Raw genomic sequence first — 20,120 nt, 5'->3', positions numbered from 1 at the left:
AAGGAAGGAAAGAAAGTAAAAGGAGACTTGCATTCGTAAGTATTAGACCAGAAATGAGTTGGCTTATCAAGTGTGGTCCAGCTGGGAAAACGGTCCTCACGTACGGCCTCAGGAGGGGGCATCCTCAGGACACTGATAACACAGGGTGCTTTGAAACTGCTGACTCTGGTTGCCCAGTGACAGCTCTAGCCAGCCCGGTGGCCTGAGGTTGCCGTGACAGGGAGAACTGGGCCTCCCCTCACATACAAGGGCACAAAGGGCCTCCTGCCCTCCTCTGTGGGCGCCACCTGCAGGCCCTGTACTCTCTCCTCCCCTACGGAAAAGCACATTGACGCCGCTGGGGACAGACGGCATTCTCTGGGCCAGGATTCCACCTCTACAGACCATCCCAGAACCTCCGGGGCTGGCTTGTCCTGTTAGATCCGCCACTGGGTGGAGGAAGCTGTCCTGTCGCCCCCCTCCCCAGCCCCCCGCAGCCCCGCTCACCTTTACAGGAGAGTGCGGGCCCATGCACAGCTCCAGAGAAATACGGGTCATTAAGGCTTAACGCCACCTTCAAAGGGGACACTCGCCCAGGCAGGGGAGCCTTCTCAGGAGGCGGTGCAGAGAGTGAGACCTAGGGTATGAGCCTAGTTCCTGCCGTTTCCTAGCGGGTTAACCACTGGAGGACTTCCCTGAGCATCGGTTTCATCGTCTGTTAAATGAGGTAACTCCCACTTACCCTACAGAGTCGCTGTAAGGATTGGGGGATCACAGTGAAGACTTTTTAATGGTGATGGGGAAATGCCCACGATGTTAGGCCAGTCAAGACCCCACAGAAGGCACACGTCTAAGACTGACCACGTGTCATTATACACGTGAACCAGGGAGACAGGAGGGAGAAAGGAGTCAGAGACAACACCGGCCTCTTCCCCGGGCCTGGCCCCAAACGGCAGCACAGGGCACCAACACGTCTGCATTGCTTTATTTGGGAAATCACAGCCCAAATGTTTAGCCTCTAAGAAATCAGAACCAGCCTCGTTCTGATCCTTGGAGACGCCGGCACAGGCAGCCCTCTGCCCAGACCGCTCCTTTCCGGCCTGGGCGCCGGCCCTCAGCTCCAGCGTCAGCTCCCGGAGCGGCATTCCCACCCCCTCCCCGCCCCGCCACTGAAAGCCCGAGTCACTCCCTGTCCGGTCACCACACTGACTTGTTTGCACTCTATTTTTTTTTTTTTTTTTTTTTTGAGGTACGCGGGCTTCTCACTGTCGTGGCCCCTCCCGTTGCGGAGCACAGGCTCCGGATGCGCAGGCTCAGCGGCCATGGCTCACGGGTCCAGCCGCTCCGTGGCATGTGGGGCCTTCCCGGACCGGGTCACGAACCCACATCCCCTGTATCGATCGGCAGGCGGACTCTCAACCACTGCGCCACCAGGGAAGCCCTGTTTGCACTCTATTGTTTGTCCTCCCACAGTGGATGCACCGCGCAGGCAGGAACGTGGCCCTCCGTATTCAAGGCCGGCGCCCCAGGACTTGGCTAGCAAACACTCAAATGTCAGTCAGGCGAATGGATAACTGTTGGACTCTGGAGTTGGGTAAGGATGGTTTCATACTGGACCATACATGCGAAATACGTTACTGGCTGTGTGAAGTTGGGGAAGTGACTTCACCTCCTTGAACCTGTCAACTCATATGTAAAACGGGGACAATCCTCTTGCACAGGCTGATGTGAAGATCAAATAAGACCTAGAGGCAGTGAACACTGTGCTCGTCCAGCCCCTGGCTGGTAGCTGCTGTTATTACCACTGCTATCTTATTATCAATATTATCACTATCCCATGAAACTGATTCCACTTGGGAATTCTTATTTAGCAGCTGGATAGGCCTCTTGCCAAATGGCCAGGTAAGACCAACTACAAATACACCAGAGATGACAGCGACGAGGAAATCTCTCAGCATCACTGGAAGAGGAGCTATTCTACCACAGGGCAAATTTCTAGACATAAGAACTTTTTTTTTTTTTTTTCCGGTACACGGGCCTCTCACTGTTGTGGCCTCTCCCGTTGCGGAGCACAGGCTCCAGACGCACAGGCTCAGCGGCCATGGCTCACGGGCCCAGCCGCTCCGCGGCATGTGGGATCTTCCCGGACCAGGGCATGAACCTGCGTCCCCTGCATCGGCAGGCGGACTCTCAACCACTGCGCCACCAGGGAAGCCCGACATAAGAACTCTTTAATCAGTGAATTCACTCTAACGGTGAAAATCAGTAAGTTGTGGAAACTTCACGCAAATATGGACTCAAGTCCTAGCTCTTCGCCTCTGTGTCCTGTGGTGAGTCATTTAGCCCCTGGGAACCTCAATCTCCTCATCTGTAAAAAAGGGAAAATCATCTCCCCCAGAGGTTCTTGAAAAGATTAAAGATAATGTATATACAATACCGGCACATGACAGATACCACAGATAAAGCTGAGTCACACAGCGACGCATTCGGGGGCTACCGAAATGTTCAGGGCCATTTGTTCATGGTCTCCTCAGAGCTTCTGCTTGTGCGTTGTGGGTCTTTTTGTCTGTCCATGTGTCAGACTGACAAGTGTCACTTTTCCTCCCAAACCAGCTTGTAAAGTAAATTCTTTATTATATGCGTTATATCAAATCTGCTAAAAATTGGAAAACCACGCCAACTGCCTGCAAGATGGAGACCTGAAACTCCTTCTCGAAGTGTTAACAACACCAGCTTTCAGACAGTGGTTTCAGCCGTTCAGATGCTTCGTTTCTCTCATTTCCATTTTCTTGCCTATATCCTAGGTCAGGTCAGGGAGGGCACCCTGTAGACCGAAGGCCAATTCCCACCTACCTCAAGGCTCAAGAAGATGGTTTTACATTTTTAAAGGATAATATATACATAAAAAAGAAAGAACAAAGAAAAAGTGATAGAGACTTGTGTAGCCTGTAAAGCCTACAATGTTTACTATCTGGCCCTTTACAGAAGTGTATGCCACGCCCTCCCCTAAATGACAGAATTTGTACTGAGGTAGCATTGCATGTATTACAGTTTTGTTACATTTTCAATACAGAACTTAATTAAAAATGAGATTCTACGGATTAAGAAAAAACCCTTCAGAGGATAACCTGCTTTGGAGCCTTTCCTTGCAAGGCGGATTAATTAAGTGGCCACCTTTCTGGTGGTGTGGAGGGACTGGATGGAAGCAGAAAGCAGACGCAGCGAAAACACTTCCCAAAGTGCAGGCTGAGGCCCCCAGCAACTCGGGAGTCAGCAAAATGCTGGCTCAGAGGTGGCTGCCCAAGGCCCACTGTTTAAGGACCTCGACTCCTCCCGCCCTGCTGACTGGTCTGGAAGCAGGGGCCCTGAGCTCCAGCTAAGAACAGAGTCAGGGCAGGCAGTGCAGTGAAAACCAGACGGGCCTCTGGAGACAGACGGAGCCAGGTTTGATTCCTCACTCCGCCTCTTGCCTTGGACAAAACACCTTAATCTTTCTGAACTTTGATTTCTTCATCTGGGAAATGGGGACTAGAACAGTGACCACATTTGTGAGGATTTAAGGATTTAAGATGATGTGTGTGAAACATCGGGCACTGAGTCTTGCGCACAGGAGGTGCAGTCCCAATGGCACCGGCTGCTCCTGAGAGGCACGACGCAGAGTACTGCCCGGGCAAGGTAGCAGCCTCTCACGACTGACCCGATGACCACACTAGGGCCCAGCACCCTGCTGGGGGAGCTCAGAACTTTTACTAGTTAGGCCAGCCAGGTGGCAGGTCTAAGGGAGACAATTTGGCCTCGCGTTTCACCTATGAACTACCTATCAAAAGAGCTGCGGGGCAAAGGGAGTCCGTAACTCACAGGTCTCGGTACTGGTCAAAGGCATTGTTGGCTTCCACCTCCAGCTTCCTCAGCCGAGCAGAAGGCATGGCCCCATCTTCCAAAGGAGGGTCATACTTGTTACTCCACGGTGACCTGGAGGGGGAGAAGGAGAAGGAGATCACATGAATCATTCCAGTGAGCCATCGGCCCAAGCCCCAGCTTCTGAAATTTCAGAGGAAAAGCCATTATCCACAGGCCCTGGGCATAGACGCGGCTTTCTCAAGGTTTGCAGAGCAACGGCTCAGGTTCCATCTGACCTGGGTATGAACCCCAGGCTCCAAGTCTCACCAGCTGTGCATTTCCAACAGGTGTCATGACTTCTCTGAGCCTCCCTTTCCTTACGTGCAAACTGAGGCTACTATTTACCCACAGGGCTGCTTTGAGGAGAAAAGTATTGATACATCAAGTGCCTAGATTAGAGACGGGCATATAGTAAGTGCTCAACAAATGTGACTTCTTTCTCACCCTTTTTAAAATTTTCCTTTGTTCTCACCATTGTTTTGATCAATAGAGGCCCCTCTCTCCTCCCTGGCCTGCTGGCAGCTCTGGAGAAACTCTTACTCCTCAAAGATCTTCTTACACGATTAAGGATTAAGAAGAGAGCTGTCAGTTATGGAAGCAGCAAGAGAGCCAGCCCCGTGGGGAAAGGCTGACCACACGTAAGAAAACCTGAGGGACAGAGTTCGCCCTGTGAACAGAGGACAGCCTTCCAGCCTCCAAGGGCTGTGCACACAAAGAAGACTGTGAAGTAATGAGAACCAGCCTCACTTTTTCCAGCCCAAAGTCTTGCTGCATTTTTTAAAATGTATTTTGCCACATCAGGAAAGCATTTAATCACAGAGAGTGCTGAAAGGGGGTTATAAGGGAAGTAGCCACTCATTAATTCCCACAGGTGGAGTTCACAGAGCTGCGGGTTCAAAGAAAGAGAATTAAAAAGGTGAGGCGGGGGGGGGGGGGCTGCCTGGTGGCGCAGTGGTTAAGAGTCCGCCTGCCAATGCAGGGGACACGGGTTCGAGCCCTGGCCCGGGAAGATCCCACATGCCGCGGAGCAACTAAGCCCGCTCGCCACAACTACTGAGCCTGAGCTCTAGAGCCCGCTCGCCACAACTACTGAGCCCGTGTGCCACAACTACTGAGCCCGTGTGCCTAGAGTCCGTGCTCCGGAACAAGAGAAGCCGCCGCAATGAGAAGTCCTCACACCGCAACGAAGAGTAGCCCCCGCTTGCTGCAACTAGAGAAAGCCCGCGCGCAGCAACAAAGACCCAACACAGCCAAAAAAAAAACAAGGTGAGAGGGTAAAAGAAAGGAGGAGAGGACAATATGGAATTCGGACAAAGTCCTTCACATTCTGGGGCATAAACACCTCGACATGTCCACGGTAAGAAAACTCACTGCCTCTCCCGTTTCCCCGCAACGACACCACTTCACATCACTGAGGGCTCAAAAGAACCTTCTGATTTGGGATTGTTGGTAAGAGAAAAAAGGCATCACCGCCTCCTGAAGCCCAGTTTTAACTAATTCTGTGCACAAACATCTTTCTTCGTGGTAACTGATGCCTGGCACCTACCTCAGCAGGTCACGTCAAGTCAGCTGGGCGACCTCTTCTCCCAGCCACCCTCAGGCAGGGGTCCGAGCTTTCTTGGCTGCTGGTCCACAAACGTAAGTGGGGGAAGAGTTGGTGTGCTTGGTGTCCCAAAAGGGCCTCGTGCAGCAGCTGCCCAGGCCACCTCAAAGCAGAAGGTGCTTGGAAACCCTTCTTTCCACACCAGCCCCTGACCTCACTCACCAGTGTCGGGAGAGACTGTGCAACAATGGGCTGAAACGCTCCCCACTGCCCCGTGACCAGCAGCCAGCTCTTGTGGTCACACGGGGTTGTGCACAGGCCACAGCAAACAAAGGGCTGTTGGACAAGCCAGGACCCCACCTGGCTCGAAGAGCAGGCGAGAAGCCGACGCCGGGCGCCCTCTCACGCTCCCCAAGGCCTCTCCCTCCCTGGGCAGGGCCGACACATCCATCATCGCCGCGTTCACCCCTCACAACAGTGCTGCCCGACAGAACCTTCCCCGGCAACAGAAATGTTCTATATCTGCGCTGTCCCAAACGGTAGCCACTAGCTTCATGTGGCTCCTGAGCACTTGTGTGACTGAGGAACCGAATTTTAAATTTTACTGAACTTGAATTCGTTTAGACGGTCAACTTTAGAACCTGAGCTCCCAGAGGGCAAGAGCTGTGTCTGTCTTGCTCCACTGTTTGCTCAGCACCTGAACAGTGCCTGGTGCTCAGCCACATGCTCATGAGAAAAAAAAAGGCAGAGGAATGAGTGACTGATCTCGCACCCGACACAAAGCAGAAGTAACCACTGCCCCCGCCTGTCCCCGCCTGTCCCCTCACTCCCACACAGATGTCGGTTCCTGCAGCGGTCACATCCCCGCCCTTGACAACAAGAGCGCTCCAGGCAGAAGCCTGTGCAGTCTGCCCTCGCACCCCAGCACCCAACACAGAGCTCGTGGGCTGAAGCCTCCCAGCGCGGGGTGGGGAGGAAAGGACACACGGCACGCCTGCTGGTGCTCCTCCAAACCAACAGAGATGGAGCAACTTTCTGCTTTCTCTGCTGAGGGACACCTAAGCATTTAAAAAAAAAAGAAAGAAAAGAACGAAAAAGAAAGAAGAAAATCCACGAAGACCTCTTACCAGATCCAGAGACAAAGAGGAAGTTGCAGAGTGCTGTCTCCACCACTGTTTATTTGTAAACTAGGCTTGGTACCTCACCTCCACTCACCGGGGGGAGTGCAGAGGAATCTGAGCGGCAGAATCTAAACTCCCCACCTGCCCTGCGGCTCCTCAAGACCCCAAGACTCTCCTCAGCACACTCTGAGGTCTGACTTTTGTTTCCACGGTTACACGGCCATTGCTGTCCTGGGGGCCTGGAAGTCCCACCCCTACTGGCTTTCATTTAAAGGCGACCTGATTAGACATAAGAGCCGATCTCTCTTGAAGACTGGGGGTCTGGAATTTTCAAGACACATCTCTCCCTGCTCACAGACGACAGCATTTCAAGCCGTTAGTCCTGGAGCCGGGGTAATTGTAGCTGGGGGAAAAATCATAACATTACCCAGAATATCCTGAGTGGAAGGGGCACTCAGAACACATTTAAGAGCTTAAATGGAGGCCATTTGAAAAAAGACAGATGGACAGGAACGCTTAGATTTCAAAAGTCAGGCCTTTCATTTCCCTCAGAGAATGCTTTTTGTTTCAGCTAACGGGTTTCAAACAGTGCTGCTGGCCAGCTGTCACACCATAAGGATCTTATTTAAGCAAACGATCAGACACAGGACAGAAATGTGTGGAGAAACTCGGAAGACCTTGAAGTTTTATACCGAGAAGAGAAAAAAAACAAAAGCCCTGTGCCCTGACACCCTGGGCTCCTCTTCAGCTGAAGACCCCCAGGCCCCCTACGGAGCCCCAGGAATGCAGGTGGGAGCCAGCAGGGCGACCTGGAGGTACCACATCCTGGGAAAGCCTGGCCTGGGCATGGACTGGAAATGATTCCCGCCTTCCACAGGCTGCTGGGCAACAGCTGCCTCACACAGCAAGCCCGAATTTTCAGGTGGAAAAAAGAAAAACGACGACGATGTTGAAGAAGCAAGGCTAGCTCCAGGCCCCCCTCTTCCAGGTGCCTCTCCTGAACCCCATGCCTGGTGAAGCTGCTCATCCTTTGGCCACGGGCTCCCTGGCCTGTCAGCCCACTTAGCACCCTGAGGGACCTCTCCCTTGGTGAGGACTAGACCTGGCCCTATGCCCACAACCTGGACAGTGGCTGGCCCTCCAAGGCTGAGCCTGATCTGCCTCAGGGCTTGTCTCACCACCTTGGAGCTGGATGCCCACCTCTGCACCCCCATCTCCACACAGACCTCCGGGAACTCAGACTACCCAGCCTAGCTGACTCTCCACGTCCACCCGATGGGCGTCTGAAGCTTAAAATGCCTCCAAATCAGCCCCTCCCAGAGCCTTCCTCACCTCGATAGTCAGTGATCCCACCTTCTAGCTCCTCATCCGCCCCACCCCCGCACCTGCAAACACTGCTGGCTCTACTTTTTTTTTCTTTGCGTTACGCAGGCCTCTCACTGTTGTGGCCTCTCCCGATGCGGAGCACAGGCTCCGGACGCGCAGGCTCAGCGGCCATGGCTCACGGGCCCAGCCACTCCGCAGCATGCGGCATCTTCCCGGACCGGGGCACGAACCTGTGTCACCTGCATCGGCAGGCGGACTCTTAACCATTGTGCCACCAGGGAAGCCCTGGCTCTACTTTTAAAACGTACCTCAAACCCGACTACTTCTTCCCATCTCCACTCTAGTCTCCAGTCTAGGTTAGACCAAAATACATTCTTTACCTGACCTCCATTTGAAACTAGGAAAGGGACGTGGTCACATGACAGTCGTCTAGTCTTGTTTAAATAGTATGAATTCTTTGTAATTTCCCCCAAGTTCTGTGCTGTTCAGCCCTTCACACGTGTTACTTCTTTCAACCCCCAAGTGCCCCGAGCCAAGCCCTATGGCCCTGGCCCTCAAGGCCTCTGGCCTCACCTCCTACCCCTGCCCGCCCCCCACCACTGCTGTCTCCCACTCGGGCCTCCCTGCCAGGCTCAGCCCTGACAGCTCACCCCGCCCAGGGCCTTTAAAGGGGACACTCTTCTCCCAGACCTGCGCGGGGCTGAGCCTTCTCATCCTTAAGTCTCATTTCACACTTGACCACCGACGCCAGAGCCTTCCCTGTTCACCCCTCCACCTCTCCCTCCCCTGGTCCTCCATTATTTTCTTTATTTGCTCTTCAACAATATATACTGTTTATGCAGCTGCTTACTCTCTGGATTCCTCACTAGGACACAAGCTCCACAGAAGAGTGACTCAGTGTCTGACACACGAGCGCCTGCTCACAGAAACACGTCACCGAGCATCCTGTTAGAAGAATGAACACTACACCCTCCACTTAATACACGAGAGAACTAGAGTCCAGAGACAATAAGTAATTTGTCAAAGTTCCCGTCTGCTCAAGGGGGCAGTGCTGGTTTGGAGCTCATGTCGGCTACCTCCAGCGAATTTCTCCTACTTTCATTTCTCAGGCCCCAACCCCTCCCCCAAAAGAGCATGAGGCCAAAGCGTTAAGACTCAGCCCAGGTTCTGCGGCTTCTAAAAAAACCTATAGCCTATGGCATTCCTCCACCATTCTCCAAGGTACTGACTACAGCCATCCATCACAGGAATACTGGATGCGTATAGGGATTCCCAGTCTTTTTTTTTTTTTTTTTTTTTGCGGTATGCGGGCCTCTCACTGCTGTGGCCTCTCCCGTTGCAGAGCACAGGCTCCAGACGCGCAGGCTCAGGGGCCATGGCTCACGGGCCCAGCCGCTCTGCGGCATGTGGGATCTTCCCGGACCGGGGTACGAACCCGTGTCCCCTGCATCGGCAGGTGGACTCTCAACCACTGTGCCACCCGGGGAGCCCCCCAGTCTTTTTTAATATTAAGAACTCCTAGGCACCCTTAAAAACCTAGCTCGGACATCATCTCCTCCGGGAAGTCTTCCTGGAGTCAACCTTGGCCTTCTCTATGCTACCCTCAATAAGCTTGGCCCTGGCTGCCGGAATCACGTCACACAGTAATCAGCTCCTGGGTGCGTCTCCTGTTCTAGACCATGGATCACCCAGGGCAGGAACACAAGTCGACTTAGTTATTTACAGCCCTGGACAGGGTGATGGAGAGAGAAAGGACAGCTGCACGTCTGTCTGACGAGCTTCATTCACATGCCCTTAAGCACGCAGGCCCTCCCTGGGCTTGGGATTCCTGTCATGGGCACATCCTGGACCTTCTCCTTTGCAGGATTTGATGCGATTTTAATGAAACAGCTTGCTGGTTTTTTTTTGTTTTGTTTTTTTTGTTTTAAATAATTAATCTTTGGCTGTGTTGGGTCTTTGTTGATGCATGCAGTCTTTCTCTAGTTGCGGCGACTGGGGGCTACTCTTCGTTGTGGTGCGTGGGCCTCTCATTGCGGTGGCTTCTCTTTATCGTGGAGCACAGTCTCTAGGCACACGGGCTTCAGTACTTGTGGTTCGCGGGCTCTAGAGTGCAGGCTCAGTATTGTGGCGCACGGGCTTAGGTGCTCTGCGGCATGTGGGATCTTCCCGGACCAGGGCTTGAACCCATGTCCCCTGCACTGGCAGGCGGACTCTCAACCACTGTGCCACCAGGGAAGTCCCTGTTTTTTGTTTTTTGTTTTTTTACCAACATCCCTTTCTTATTGGACTGTAAGCCCCACCAGGGCAGGGGCTTCTTATTCACTGCTGCATCTCCAATGCCCAGTAGGGGTACTCCACAGACATCTTCCGGTCAATTGGATGGAATGATGGATAGAAGGGAGGGAGGGAGGGAGGGAAGGAGGAAAGCCTAGCAGAAGCACAAGCAGAAAGAAGGCTGATGGGCTGTCAGATGTCAAAGCTCAGCAGTCCTTGAGCTGCTGCAGCAGTGGTAAGCGGCTGGGGCGGGCGCAGCATGCCTGCTGCATTCGTGGGGCAGGAGCTCACCTATAGGAGTCCCCATCTCTGTTGTAGTCACACAAAAGGTAATCCTTTCCCACCACCTTGTCTCTGGCGATTTTCAGTGGCTGGTCAACAGAAGACAGGAGATCTTCACATAGACTGGGGACCTGGCAGAGAGAGAGGAAAAGTCAGAACAGAGGTTAAAATAACACATCAAACCCAGGTTGGCTCACGGCATCTGTAGCCATACTGTGGTCAGCATATTTAACATCTGGCCCTTGGTAGCCTGCCAGAATTATGGGCCTGTTCTTTTCTTTTCCACATGTGTCTGACACCAACTGTGTCCCTCTATAAAGAAACCTGTTCTTGAATTACAGTGGAGCGTGATTTCCAATACAGCTTTCCTTCCAAACTGCGTGCAGCTTTAATTACCTGGTCGCCAGGGTGGTCTAGTAACGTACGAACGTGCTTGGTATTGGTCTCTGGTGGGCAAAGCATAAGCTGAAGCCCCGAGAAGAAGGTAAACACTTTAAACACACAGGAGTCCAGAGAGCTTTGAGAAGAAGAGCCAGTCCGTGCCGAGAGCTCCCACAGGCTCCCTTGCTGGGTGGAGTTTCCAGTACTTTCCAGGACCCCAGCCAAGCGTTACCAGGTTGGCTTATGGAGTCAACCCTACCTGCTGCAAAGGTAGCTTCCCGCCAGCTTCCCACAGTGCCGAGCTCCAGCTGCTGTGCTCAGGCTCATCCTCCTGTGCCCCTCACTGAGAAGGGGGGCCCTCGGGTGGGGGGCGGGCAGGGCTGAATCCCAGGGCAAATGCTGCTGAATCGGACACAGAGCCCTGCTAGGAACCAGGCCTCTGGCCTCCTCCTCCCAACTCAAACATCAATTTCCACCCGAAGTATTCCGGGAAGGGAGGGCAGCGCTCTCCAAAATGGATTCCTTCAGGCTTGAGTCACTTCCATGCTATATTTTCAATGTGCTGACTTATTCGTTTCATGGGCCCAGGTTTACGGAGGCCCCACCGTATCGTTTACCCGACGAGTGGCTGCCAACTGCACCAATAACCCTTCCAAATGGAAAAGTTAAATCATGTGGCAAAGACACCCAAAGAGCAGCTCAGCAGAGGGGCGGCCAGTCACAGCAGTTCCCGTGCTCCCCCGGAAGGCCCCTGCCACCACCAAAGAGGCACGGATGGGGACACGGTCACCTTGGAGACCACCAGCCTCCGTGGGCTTCTCGAGGCATCTCTGCTGATGGGGGGGTGCCTCCAAACTCAGCCTGGAAAGAGCTGTCTGGCACACCTGTGAGATGGTGACCCTGCCTGGTGACTCACAGCCGTTTCTCATACACTGAGCAGCACCGGGCAGCCAGCCCCGCCCCGAGACACGAGACACACACACCATTAACCCCTATCTACAACGTGCTTATTTCAGAACTCCTTCTGGATGCAACACCCATCTGTGCACCCACCTCCCCAAGTAGAAAGACATACAAACAAAAATGGGGCTGTTTTCAGTTAGTTTTGGTACTGAGAATACCAAGCGTCTGCCACGTATCATGCACTAGGCTGGGCCCTTTACAGATGGCACACTGTCTACCGGAAGCTCACACTCATCCTGTGACGTAGTTATTATCCCTGTTTTACAGATTAGAGAATTGAGGCCTGGAGTCGTGAGGTTGCCCAAGGTCTACACAAGAAGAAAGCAGTAGAGAGAGAAGTCTCCCCCTCTGACTGGAACTCTGGTTTAGCGGACAGCTAAGAGGAAGAAGAGCACACGCCAAAGGCACACTCTGCTGGGAAATGACCCCCTCCCTCCCACCCAACCCCTGTTCCGCTGTGGCACCCTTCACCTGGAAAAAAAAGCCCAGATCAAGGCAAGGAAGATTTTAACAGCTTCCACCCAAGGCAGCTGGGATTTGAAGTGGCCTTGCTTTCCTGTCGTTGGCCAAGTGCAAGGGCCCTGGGCACCTATGTGCCCGCCTATCACGTTACAGCCTTTCCCTGGCATCACTATTCTGTTGGGCTGATTCCCTAGCTTACTTATTGGGCCCTGACTTTTGCCTAGAACCCCATTCTAACTGGCTGGGGCCCTGACACTACTGGCCTAATTTATCCTAGAGTATAGTAAAGACCAAGCAAACACGCTCTGAAGTGAGACTTCCTGACTCTACGACTCACTGGCCTCCTGGCCTGGGGCAAGTCACGTTACTTCTCTACCAAGTTGCATTTCCTCACCTGTAGAGTGGGGATAAGAAAAACCAACCCGGTTGCGGATTGCATGTGACGATGATGCATTCAGTACCCAGCATAGCGTCCAGCGCGGGGCAACGCGTGCACATCAGGAACCGACGCACTGATGCCCCTGCTCCCCCTGGGTCCCCAACACCACTGCTGCCTGTTATTCTCAGCCTGCGGCTCCGGCCTGGATGGCAGCCCCGGCCTGGATGGCAGCCCCTGTCTGAACGGCACCTCCGGCCTAGACAGCAGCCCCAGCCTAGGCTGCACCTGAATTTGCTGTACTGCCCCAGGCAATGGATGAAAATGCACCATTGAGATCCAGTTCTGCCCAGAGCCATGCTGCTCCTTTCCTGCCAGTCCTGTTGCGGGTGGCTAAGTCCTCCAACAGAAGAAGCTAACAAGATAATGGGATTTGGTATAAAACAGGCTTGACTTCACTCCTATCCAAGAGGCTAATCCACGGATCGAAAGTATTTCAATAATTTCTTCCCAGCACTTATACTAACTGAAATGCTTTTTTTATTGATTTGTGGTCATGTCTCTCTCCCTAGAATGTAGGTTTTACCAGGGCGAGGGCTGTCATCCTGTTCACCGCTGAACCCTCAGTGCCCAGGGCAGTGCCTGACACAGAGCAAGTGCTTGACGTATGTGGGAAGGAGGGAGGGAGGAGTTTTACAATACGGAGCCTCCCAAATGCCAATCGGCTTTATCTTTAAATTAATAAATTGGTGTGTAGCAAGGATCTTCACCCAAAGAGTGTACAGTCAAGAACTAAACTTTGATGGATACCAATGACAATTTCACCGTGGCTCCAACCAGGAATATGACCTGTGATGTGGTTCCAGAGCAGCAGACAGAGAGAGCGGGAGTTTTAGTGAAAGTCCTGGCGTCTGTGTTACTATACGACCCCAAGGAGCACAGCGGCAGTGCGAGACTGAGAACTGAGAGACCTGGGTTCGAGCCCCTGCTCAGCTGTTAACTAGCCATGGAGACCTGGGCTGGGCCCGAGGTTGTTCATTTGGCAAACACAGCAGGTGAGCTGCATCAGACACGGATGGCTGCTGGGCCACTGTAAGAGCCTCACTGCTTCAGTGCAAATAATTCAGGTAGAGAAAGCCTCTAATCAAGACACTATTAGATTCTTCATATGGTTAAACATATTCATCCTTTGAGAATGCCCCCCCCTTTTTTTGGTGTTAAGGTGCCCGTAACTTGATGAAACGATAGGTTTTGTTTTTGTTCTAAAGGTTCACAACCAATGACCTATTCCTCCTCTTTTCTTTTAAATGTCTCTGGCCTGTGAAATCAAAAAATGTGGCAGCCACTTTTCTAGAAAACGGGATCCAGCCCTCCCTACCTGTCCAAGCAGATCTGGGTACTTTCAAGGCCAGCATAAAGGAGCAGGAGGGACTCCACTCCCCACTTTGTAACTCACGTCCTTCGAAGCACAGACAGCGCAGATTAAGGCAGCGGCGCAAGGGGCTGATCCGTGGTACCAGCTGTCATCAGTGGCCACTCCTGTTGCCTGCCCAGCCTCCTTTCCTATTCTTCTGGTCACAAAGCTCCTCACTCCATATGGTTGGGCAAGGCTGATCTCTACTCCACCACCACGCGTGGGCAACGAGAGGGCCTCAGCCCCTGGCATATGCAGGGAAGAGTCTTCTCCAGGGGCGATGGAGGGATACACGGCTCACCTCCTTTCTGCCAGGGCAGCTGGGCTGGGGGTGCAGGGCCTGGGCTGCAGCAGGCATCGGGAGAGTACCTCCCTGCGTTTCTGAGCACTGCAGGACCGTGGAGATAGTACCTGAGCGCCCAGATCCAGCCACCCTTGAAGGTCTGTGCCTGGACTTTGCAAAATCTATGGCCAGGTTCTCACCAACCTGAGGAAAACATACATCTGAACTCTAACTCACAAAGCTACGGCTGTGCACAGAAAAACACAGAGAGCTCATGAATGACGGATGACTTGCCCCACCACGAAAAGCACCTGGTTGTGATATGGCTGGATGACTCTCCACCCCAGCAGGTACAATTTTCGCCTTTTGGATAAACTCCCAAGTTGGGCCATATCCTTGTATTCTGTTGCCCTCCACCAGTCCTGTTTCTTTGATCAAAGATAAAATGCTCTGTAAAAATAACATTATTGTCGTCATGTGAAACGAGAAGTGTGGACTACACGGTGTGCTCCCAGATTCGTACCAGAGCAGCTGCCAAGGGCGCATTAGTCATGATCTGGCACCACCACCGATTCGTCTCACTCCCGCCCCCGTTCCCACCCCTTCCCACTCCTGCACTCCTGCCTGAACCCTCTCAACCCACCACACGGTCCTACTCAGTGTTTCTAGACAGGCGAGCTTGCACATGCGTTCTTCCACTTACAAATCCTCCCCACTTAGGGTTGCCGGATAAAACAATGCATTGGCCAGTTACATTTGTATTTCAGATACGTAACGAATAGTGTTTTAGTACATCTCCAGTTTACACACGACATATATTATTTGTTAAAACTGGCAACCTGGGCTTCCCTGGTGGCGCAGTGGTTGAGAGTCCACCTGCCGATGCAGGGGACATGGGTTCGTGCCCTGGTCCGGGAAGATCCCACATGCCGTGGAGCGGCTGGGCCCGTGAGCCATGGCCGCTGAGCCTGCGCGTCTGGAGCCTGTGCTCCGCAACGGGAGAGGCCACAACGGTGAAAGGCCCTCGTACTGCAAAAAACAAACAAACAAAAACTGGCAAACTATCCCCATATAGTCTTAAATCCTACCACCCTTCAGGGCCCAGCCCAAACTCCAACTTCCTTATCAAGATGCCCCACTCTTTGGAATTCCTGCAGTGACGCTGATATCAACTGAATCCTAAATGCTCTGGGGACGGCTGTTCTAACACTGGCCTCAACTATCAGGTTACTCCTTCCTCAAGACTTAACATTCTTCACTGAGCACTGACTCGGTGGGTGCCCGCAGAGGCCGGTCCTCCAGACCAGGGCGCCAGTGACGCACACACTGGTGGGTGCTCGGGCGTGTTGATGATGGAAGCGGGTATCAATCCTATGATCTAGGGTCACAGTACAGACCCAACCTCACCCCACTTCCTAGTCATGTCAAATGCTTAGAACAGTGGAAGAAATCACGTTAAGTCTCATGGATCACAAGTTTGCACAGCCATTTAAATGAAAGGACAGGTCCAAACAAAGCCGGGAGTTCACTTCGGGGTGTGAGTGTCATAGGCTCTGCCTCGGGACCCAAGGAGGGCCTCTGGCGAGAACGTGTGGTTGGTGTCGACCACCCGAGGGCTGGACGGTTTCTGTCCAAACTGCCCACCTGACCTGCTTAACAGCCTTTGTAAGGAATGTTCAGATAACACCAAAGGTGTCAGACCAATCCAAGCCGTTGGGGGGATTTAAACCTAATTCCAAGCGACGTGGCGTACTAAACAACGGTGCATTGGCCAAGAAAGCGTTCCCGCCGTTGCTCTGGTGGTGAAGTTCACGCCTCCGTCGGTCTCTCCACTGCCCGTCTGGGGCCATACCCCAGGGAGCAGGGACCGCCTCGCCCTTCACCACCGGCACTCCCAGCCGGCTCACGAGTGCCCACGGGGCCACAGGAGAGATCGGGTAAAACAGGAATAAAGTGAAGTAGGGCAGGGAGAGGAAAAAACCCAGAAGGCAGAAGGCAGGAGAGAGGCTGGCATGCCACGAGCTACTGCCGCAGGTGACCCCTTAACGGTAACGAGAATAAAGAGAAGGATGCCAGGAGGGGGCGGGGGGGCCAGGCGCGGCACTACGTAAACTACCCGCGTCGCCACCTTGATTTTTTTTATTTATTAATTTTTTCACGTAAAAGGTCTTAGTTTATTAATTCTCTCACGAAAAATCTGCACAATCACCGCAGAATCTTTACTCCTTCTGCTGTCCAATCTCCAGCTGACTTTCTGCCAGCACCAAACTGGCCTCTGCAGTCCCCAGGACCGCCTTTATTCTGCTCGGGCGTTCCTTTCACTGCTTTCTTGAGGTCTTCTCGTACAGGCCACGCCTCGCAAGCCTGTGTCTGAGCTCATCCTCCTTCGCGTGACCCAAGGAATTGTAAATCACGCCAAGGCCAGCTGTCTTGCCGTCAACAACATGGGTTCTGAGCCCAAACACAAAGGCGACGTCTGGTGTGGTCTTGTACATTTTGGCTAGTTTTCCCCAAATTTCTGTCTTAGGTACTGTTGCCTTCCCAGGATGAAGGACATCAGTGACCATTTGTTCCCACTGAAGGAGTCGGGTGGTCATGAACTTCCTGGTCCGGACAGTTACCGTGTTGTTCATGATGGCATGATGGCGGCTGATCTTCAAGCAGCCAGGAAGAAAAGAGCCTGCATCGCCTCCTTTAATCCTCAGAACAGCCCTGCATATAGATATGGTTACTGTCCCTATTTTAAAGAAGGGCGAGGGAATTCCCTGGTGGTCCAGTGGTTAGGGCTCCGCGCTTCCACTGCAGGGGACACGGGTTCGATCCCTGGTGGGGGAACTAAGATCCCCCACGCCGCATGGTGCAGTCAGATAAATAAAGGGGGGGAGTGGGTAGCAAAATAGGGCCTTAGAGAAGTAACTTGCCCCAAGTCACACAGCTACTAGCCAATGTCTAAGAAAAGACATGTGACATACAGTATATCTGGGTTAAAAAAATAAAAATTACAGGGACTTCCACTTCCCTGGTGGTCCAGTGGCTAAGACTCTGCACTCCCAATGCAGGGGGCCCGGGTTCGACCCCTGGTCGGGGAACTAGATCCCGCATGCCGCAGCTAAAAGTTCGTATGCCGCAACTAAAGGTCCCGCACGTCGCAACTAAAGATCCCCCACGCCGCAACGAAGACCCGACGCAGCCAGATAAATAAATTTTTTAAAAAGCTATAAAAAATAACTCACTAAATAAAAATTACATTCACTCTTGCTGTTGCCTCAAACTGGATCCTTTTCTACTATCTAGCCCAACAGCTGATCACATGAACAGAGATACAAATCAGAAGCTTCCGGCCACAAGTGAGGTTTGTGTTTGCGCCGCCATATGGTTCTACTTTGCCTCTTCCCCTTCTCCATTAGTTATTAATGTTGAAAAAAATTGTTCAACCAGAAAAAGAAACTTGAGATGAACCCTTAAAAAAGCACAAAAGCCAGACCAGTTCAACTCCATGGATAATCTAATCCACGGCGCCCTCGTCTTTAAGAAATGCACCCTTGTACCTCGGTTTTTTAAAAAAATGGCCAAATGAACACATTCCGTCTTTTGATCTGCCCGCTGGCTGAGAGCCCGCCACCAGAGAGATAAGAATCGAAAACAGACCGTGTTCACTGGGTCGCACACTCAGATGAGTAACGTTGCTGAAACCATGGCTGGGCAGAGTGCTGGCTGGCCCCACTCCCCGGCAGACGGCAAAGTATCAGGATGCCGGGGCTCCCTCCCCATGACCAGCAGAGGTCTCTGCTTACAATCCGTTCCTTTTATTTTTCCCAAGGCCCCAAACCTTCCCCGCTTTTCTCTAATAAAAATTTAAAAAGAAAATAAGGAGAGTGCTTTCAGTGACACACATGCCTGCCTCAGAAACACAACCTACAGGGTGGCATTCTGGAAAACACCAAACTCAAAATCAAACACAAGTTCGAGTGCTTGGTCTGCCACTTCCTGGCTGAGTGTAACCTTCCTAAACCTCAGAACTGGGGGCTACAACACCTACCTCAGTAGATCCTGAGTACCCACCCCCAGGCACCTGTCAGGTGCCATGGATCCAGCGGCAGACGAGATGGACGGGCACGGCCCTGCTCTCCCAAAGCACGCTCCAGCCGCCGGAAACAGACGAGGCACGAGGAGCCATCCTGAGAGTGGCGAGGGCTGTGACACGGACCTGATGGGGATGGCAGGGGGACTGCAGGGATTCGGTGGTCTAGGAGGTGGACGGAGCTGACACGTGAGTGGAGGAAAGGAGAGGCACCGTGATGGGACTGAAGAGCCGGCCCCAGGCTCCCCCCGCCCCCACCCCGAGGAGAGGAGAAGAGAGAAGCATCTGTGCGCTGGAGTCCTCAACCAGGTGGAGCAGTGCCTGTGGGCCCCTTTAAATGTGATGGCAAGCCCCGGCACACTGTTGTTCATAAAACTTCTTTTTTTTTTTTTTTTTTTTTTTACTTTTTATTTTATACTGGGGTATAGCCGATTAACAATGTTGTGATAGTTTCAGATGCACAGCAAAGGGACTCGGCTATACATATGCATGTACCCATTCTCCCCCAAACTCCCCTCCCATCCAGGCTGCCACATAACATTGAGCAGAGTCCCCTGTGCTATATAGTAGGTCCACTGGTTATCCATTTTTTTTTAAGTTTATTTATTTATTTTTTTAATTAGTTTCTGCTTTATAACAAAGTGAATCAGTCATACATATACATCTGTTCCCACATCCCTTCCCTCATGCATCTCCCTCCCTCCCACCCTCCCCATCCCACCCCTCCAGGCGGTCACAAAGCACCGAGCTGATCTCCCTGTGCTCTGCGGCTGCTTCCCACTATCTATCTACCTTACGTTTGGTAGTGTATACACGTCCATGCCTCTCTTTCGCCTTGTCACAGCCCACCCTTCCCCCTCCCCAAAACTTCTTAAAGCCTCCCTCCCACCTCCTCCCCAGACTCCCAGGTTTAAGAAGGATACACTTGAGGACCCATCCGTGAACGTGGGCCCAGGCGGCCTCCATAGCCTATGGGAGATGAGGGACCCCCCACCAGCCCCACCCCCCTGATCAGGGTGGAGGAAACAAAGTCCTCCCCACGATTGCCCAGCAGCAGCTTTTTTTTTTTTTTAGTATTTATTTATTTGGCTGTGCCGGGTCTTAGTTGCCGCGTGCAGGATCTTTAGTTGCAGCATGTGGGATCTAGTTCCCTGACCAGGGACGGAACCCGGGCCCTCTGCACTGGGAGCACCGAGTCTTAGCCAGTGGACCACCGAGTCTTAGCCAGTGGACCACCAGGGAAGTCCCAGCCCAGCTGCAGCTTTGTTAGCAGGGCCTTAGTTGTCACCAGGAACACCTGGAAGCAGAGTTTCCAAGTGAACTGATGTAACAACTCTCCGAGTGTGGGTGCCCCGCACTGGGGACACCTCACCCTGTCCTGTAAACCCACTCACAGGGTTTGCCTGAAGAAGCGGAGGGGGAGCCCAGGGGACCTTGCTCACCCTCCAGGACCCCACCCTCCCCACCGTGCAGACGGGAAAACCCAAGTGCAGGGAAGAGCCTCACACAGGCGGCAAGGTGGGGGCAGGGCAGAACTGGACTCTGAGTTCCAGGCTCTGACCCAGCGATTCCAGAGCACAGGCCCCGCTGGGCTGGCAAGGCGAGCGGCTTCCGCTCCCACTCCCCCTTCCAGTGGGGCTCCGAGGAGAGGGGGTGGAAAAGGAAGAGAATCGGCGGTGGGGGGAACTCGGGGTCTGCACGGTCCCTGCCCGCCCACCCCGACTCCTGTGCTGTG

At 53.0% G+C, this 20,120-nt stretch overlaps 2 protein-coding genes across 3 annotated transcripts in view; both read right to left on the bottom strand.

Annotated features, from left to right (window-relative positions):
* CAPZB (capping actin protein of muscle Z-line subunit beta) overlaps positions 1-20,120 on the bottom strand; it is a 138,805-nt gene that overhangs the window by 31,632 nt on the left and 87,053 nt on the right. For both annotated transcript variants that reach the window (XM_081225289.1, XM_081225288.1), the window contains exons 3-4: positions 10,435-10,556; positions 3,838-3,951 (exon numbers count right to left, since the gene is read on the bottom strand). In XM_081225289.1, coding sequence (XP_081081415.1) covers positions 3,838-3,951; positions 10,435-10,556 — 236 coding nt within the window. The remainder of the gene's footprint in view (positions 1-3,837; positions 3,952-10,434; positions 10,557-20,120) is intronic.
* Positions 16,392-17,158, bottom strand: LOC308612379 (small ribosomal subunit protein eS24-like). Its single transcript, XM_081224858.1, has one exon. It carries the CDS (start codon positions 16,935-16,937, stop codon positions 16,623-16,625), a length of 315 nt encoding a protein of 104 aa, XP_081080984.1. The 5' UTR covers positions 16,938-17,158; the 3' UTR covers positions 16,392-16,622.

This window comes from Mesoplodon bidens, assembly GCF_964165515.1.
Source record: "Mesoplodon bidens genome assembly, chromosome: 2".
Taxonomy (NCBI): Eukaryota; Metazoa; Chordata; class Mammalia; order Artiodactyla; family Ziphiidae; genus Mesoplodon; species Mesoplodon bidens.
The sequence above is the reverse complement of the archived record's forward strand: the minus strand, read 5'-3'. Positions and strand labels throughout refer to the sequence as shown.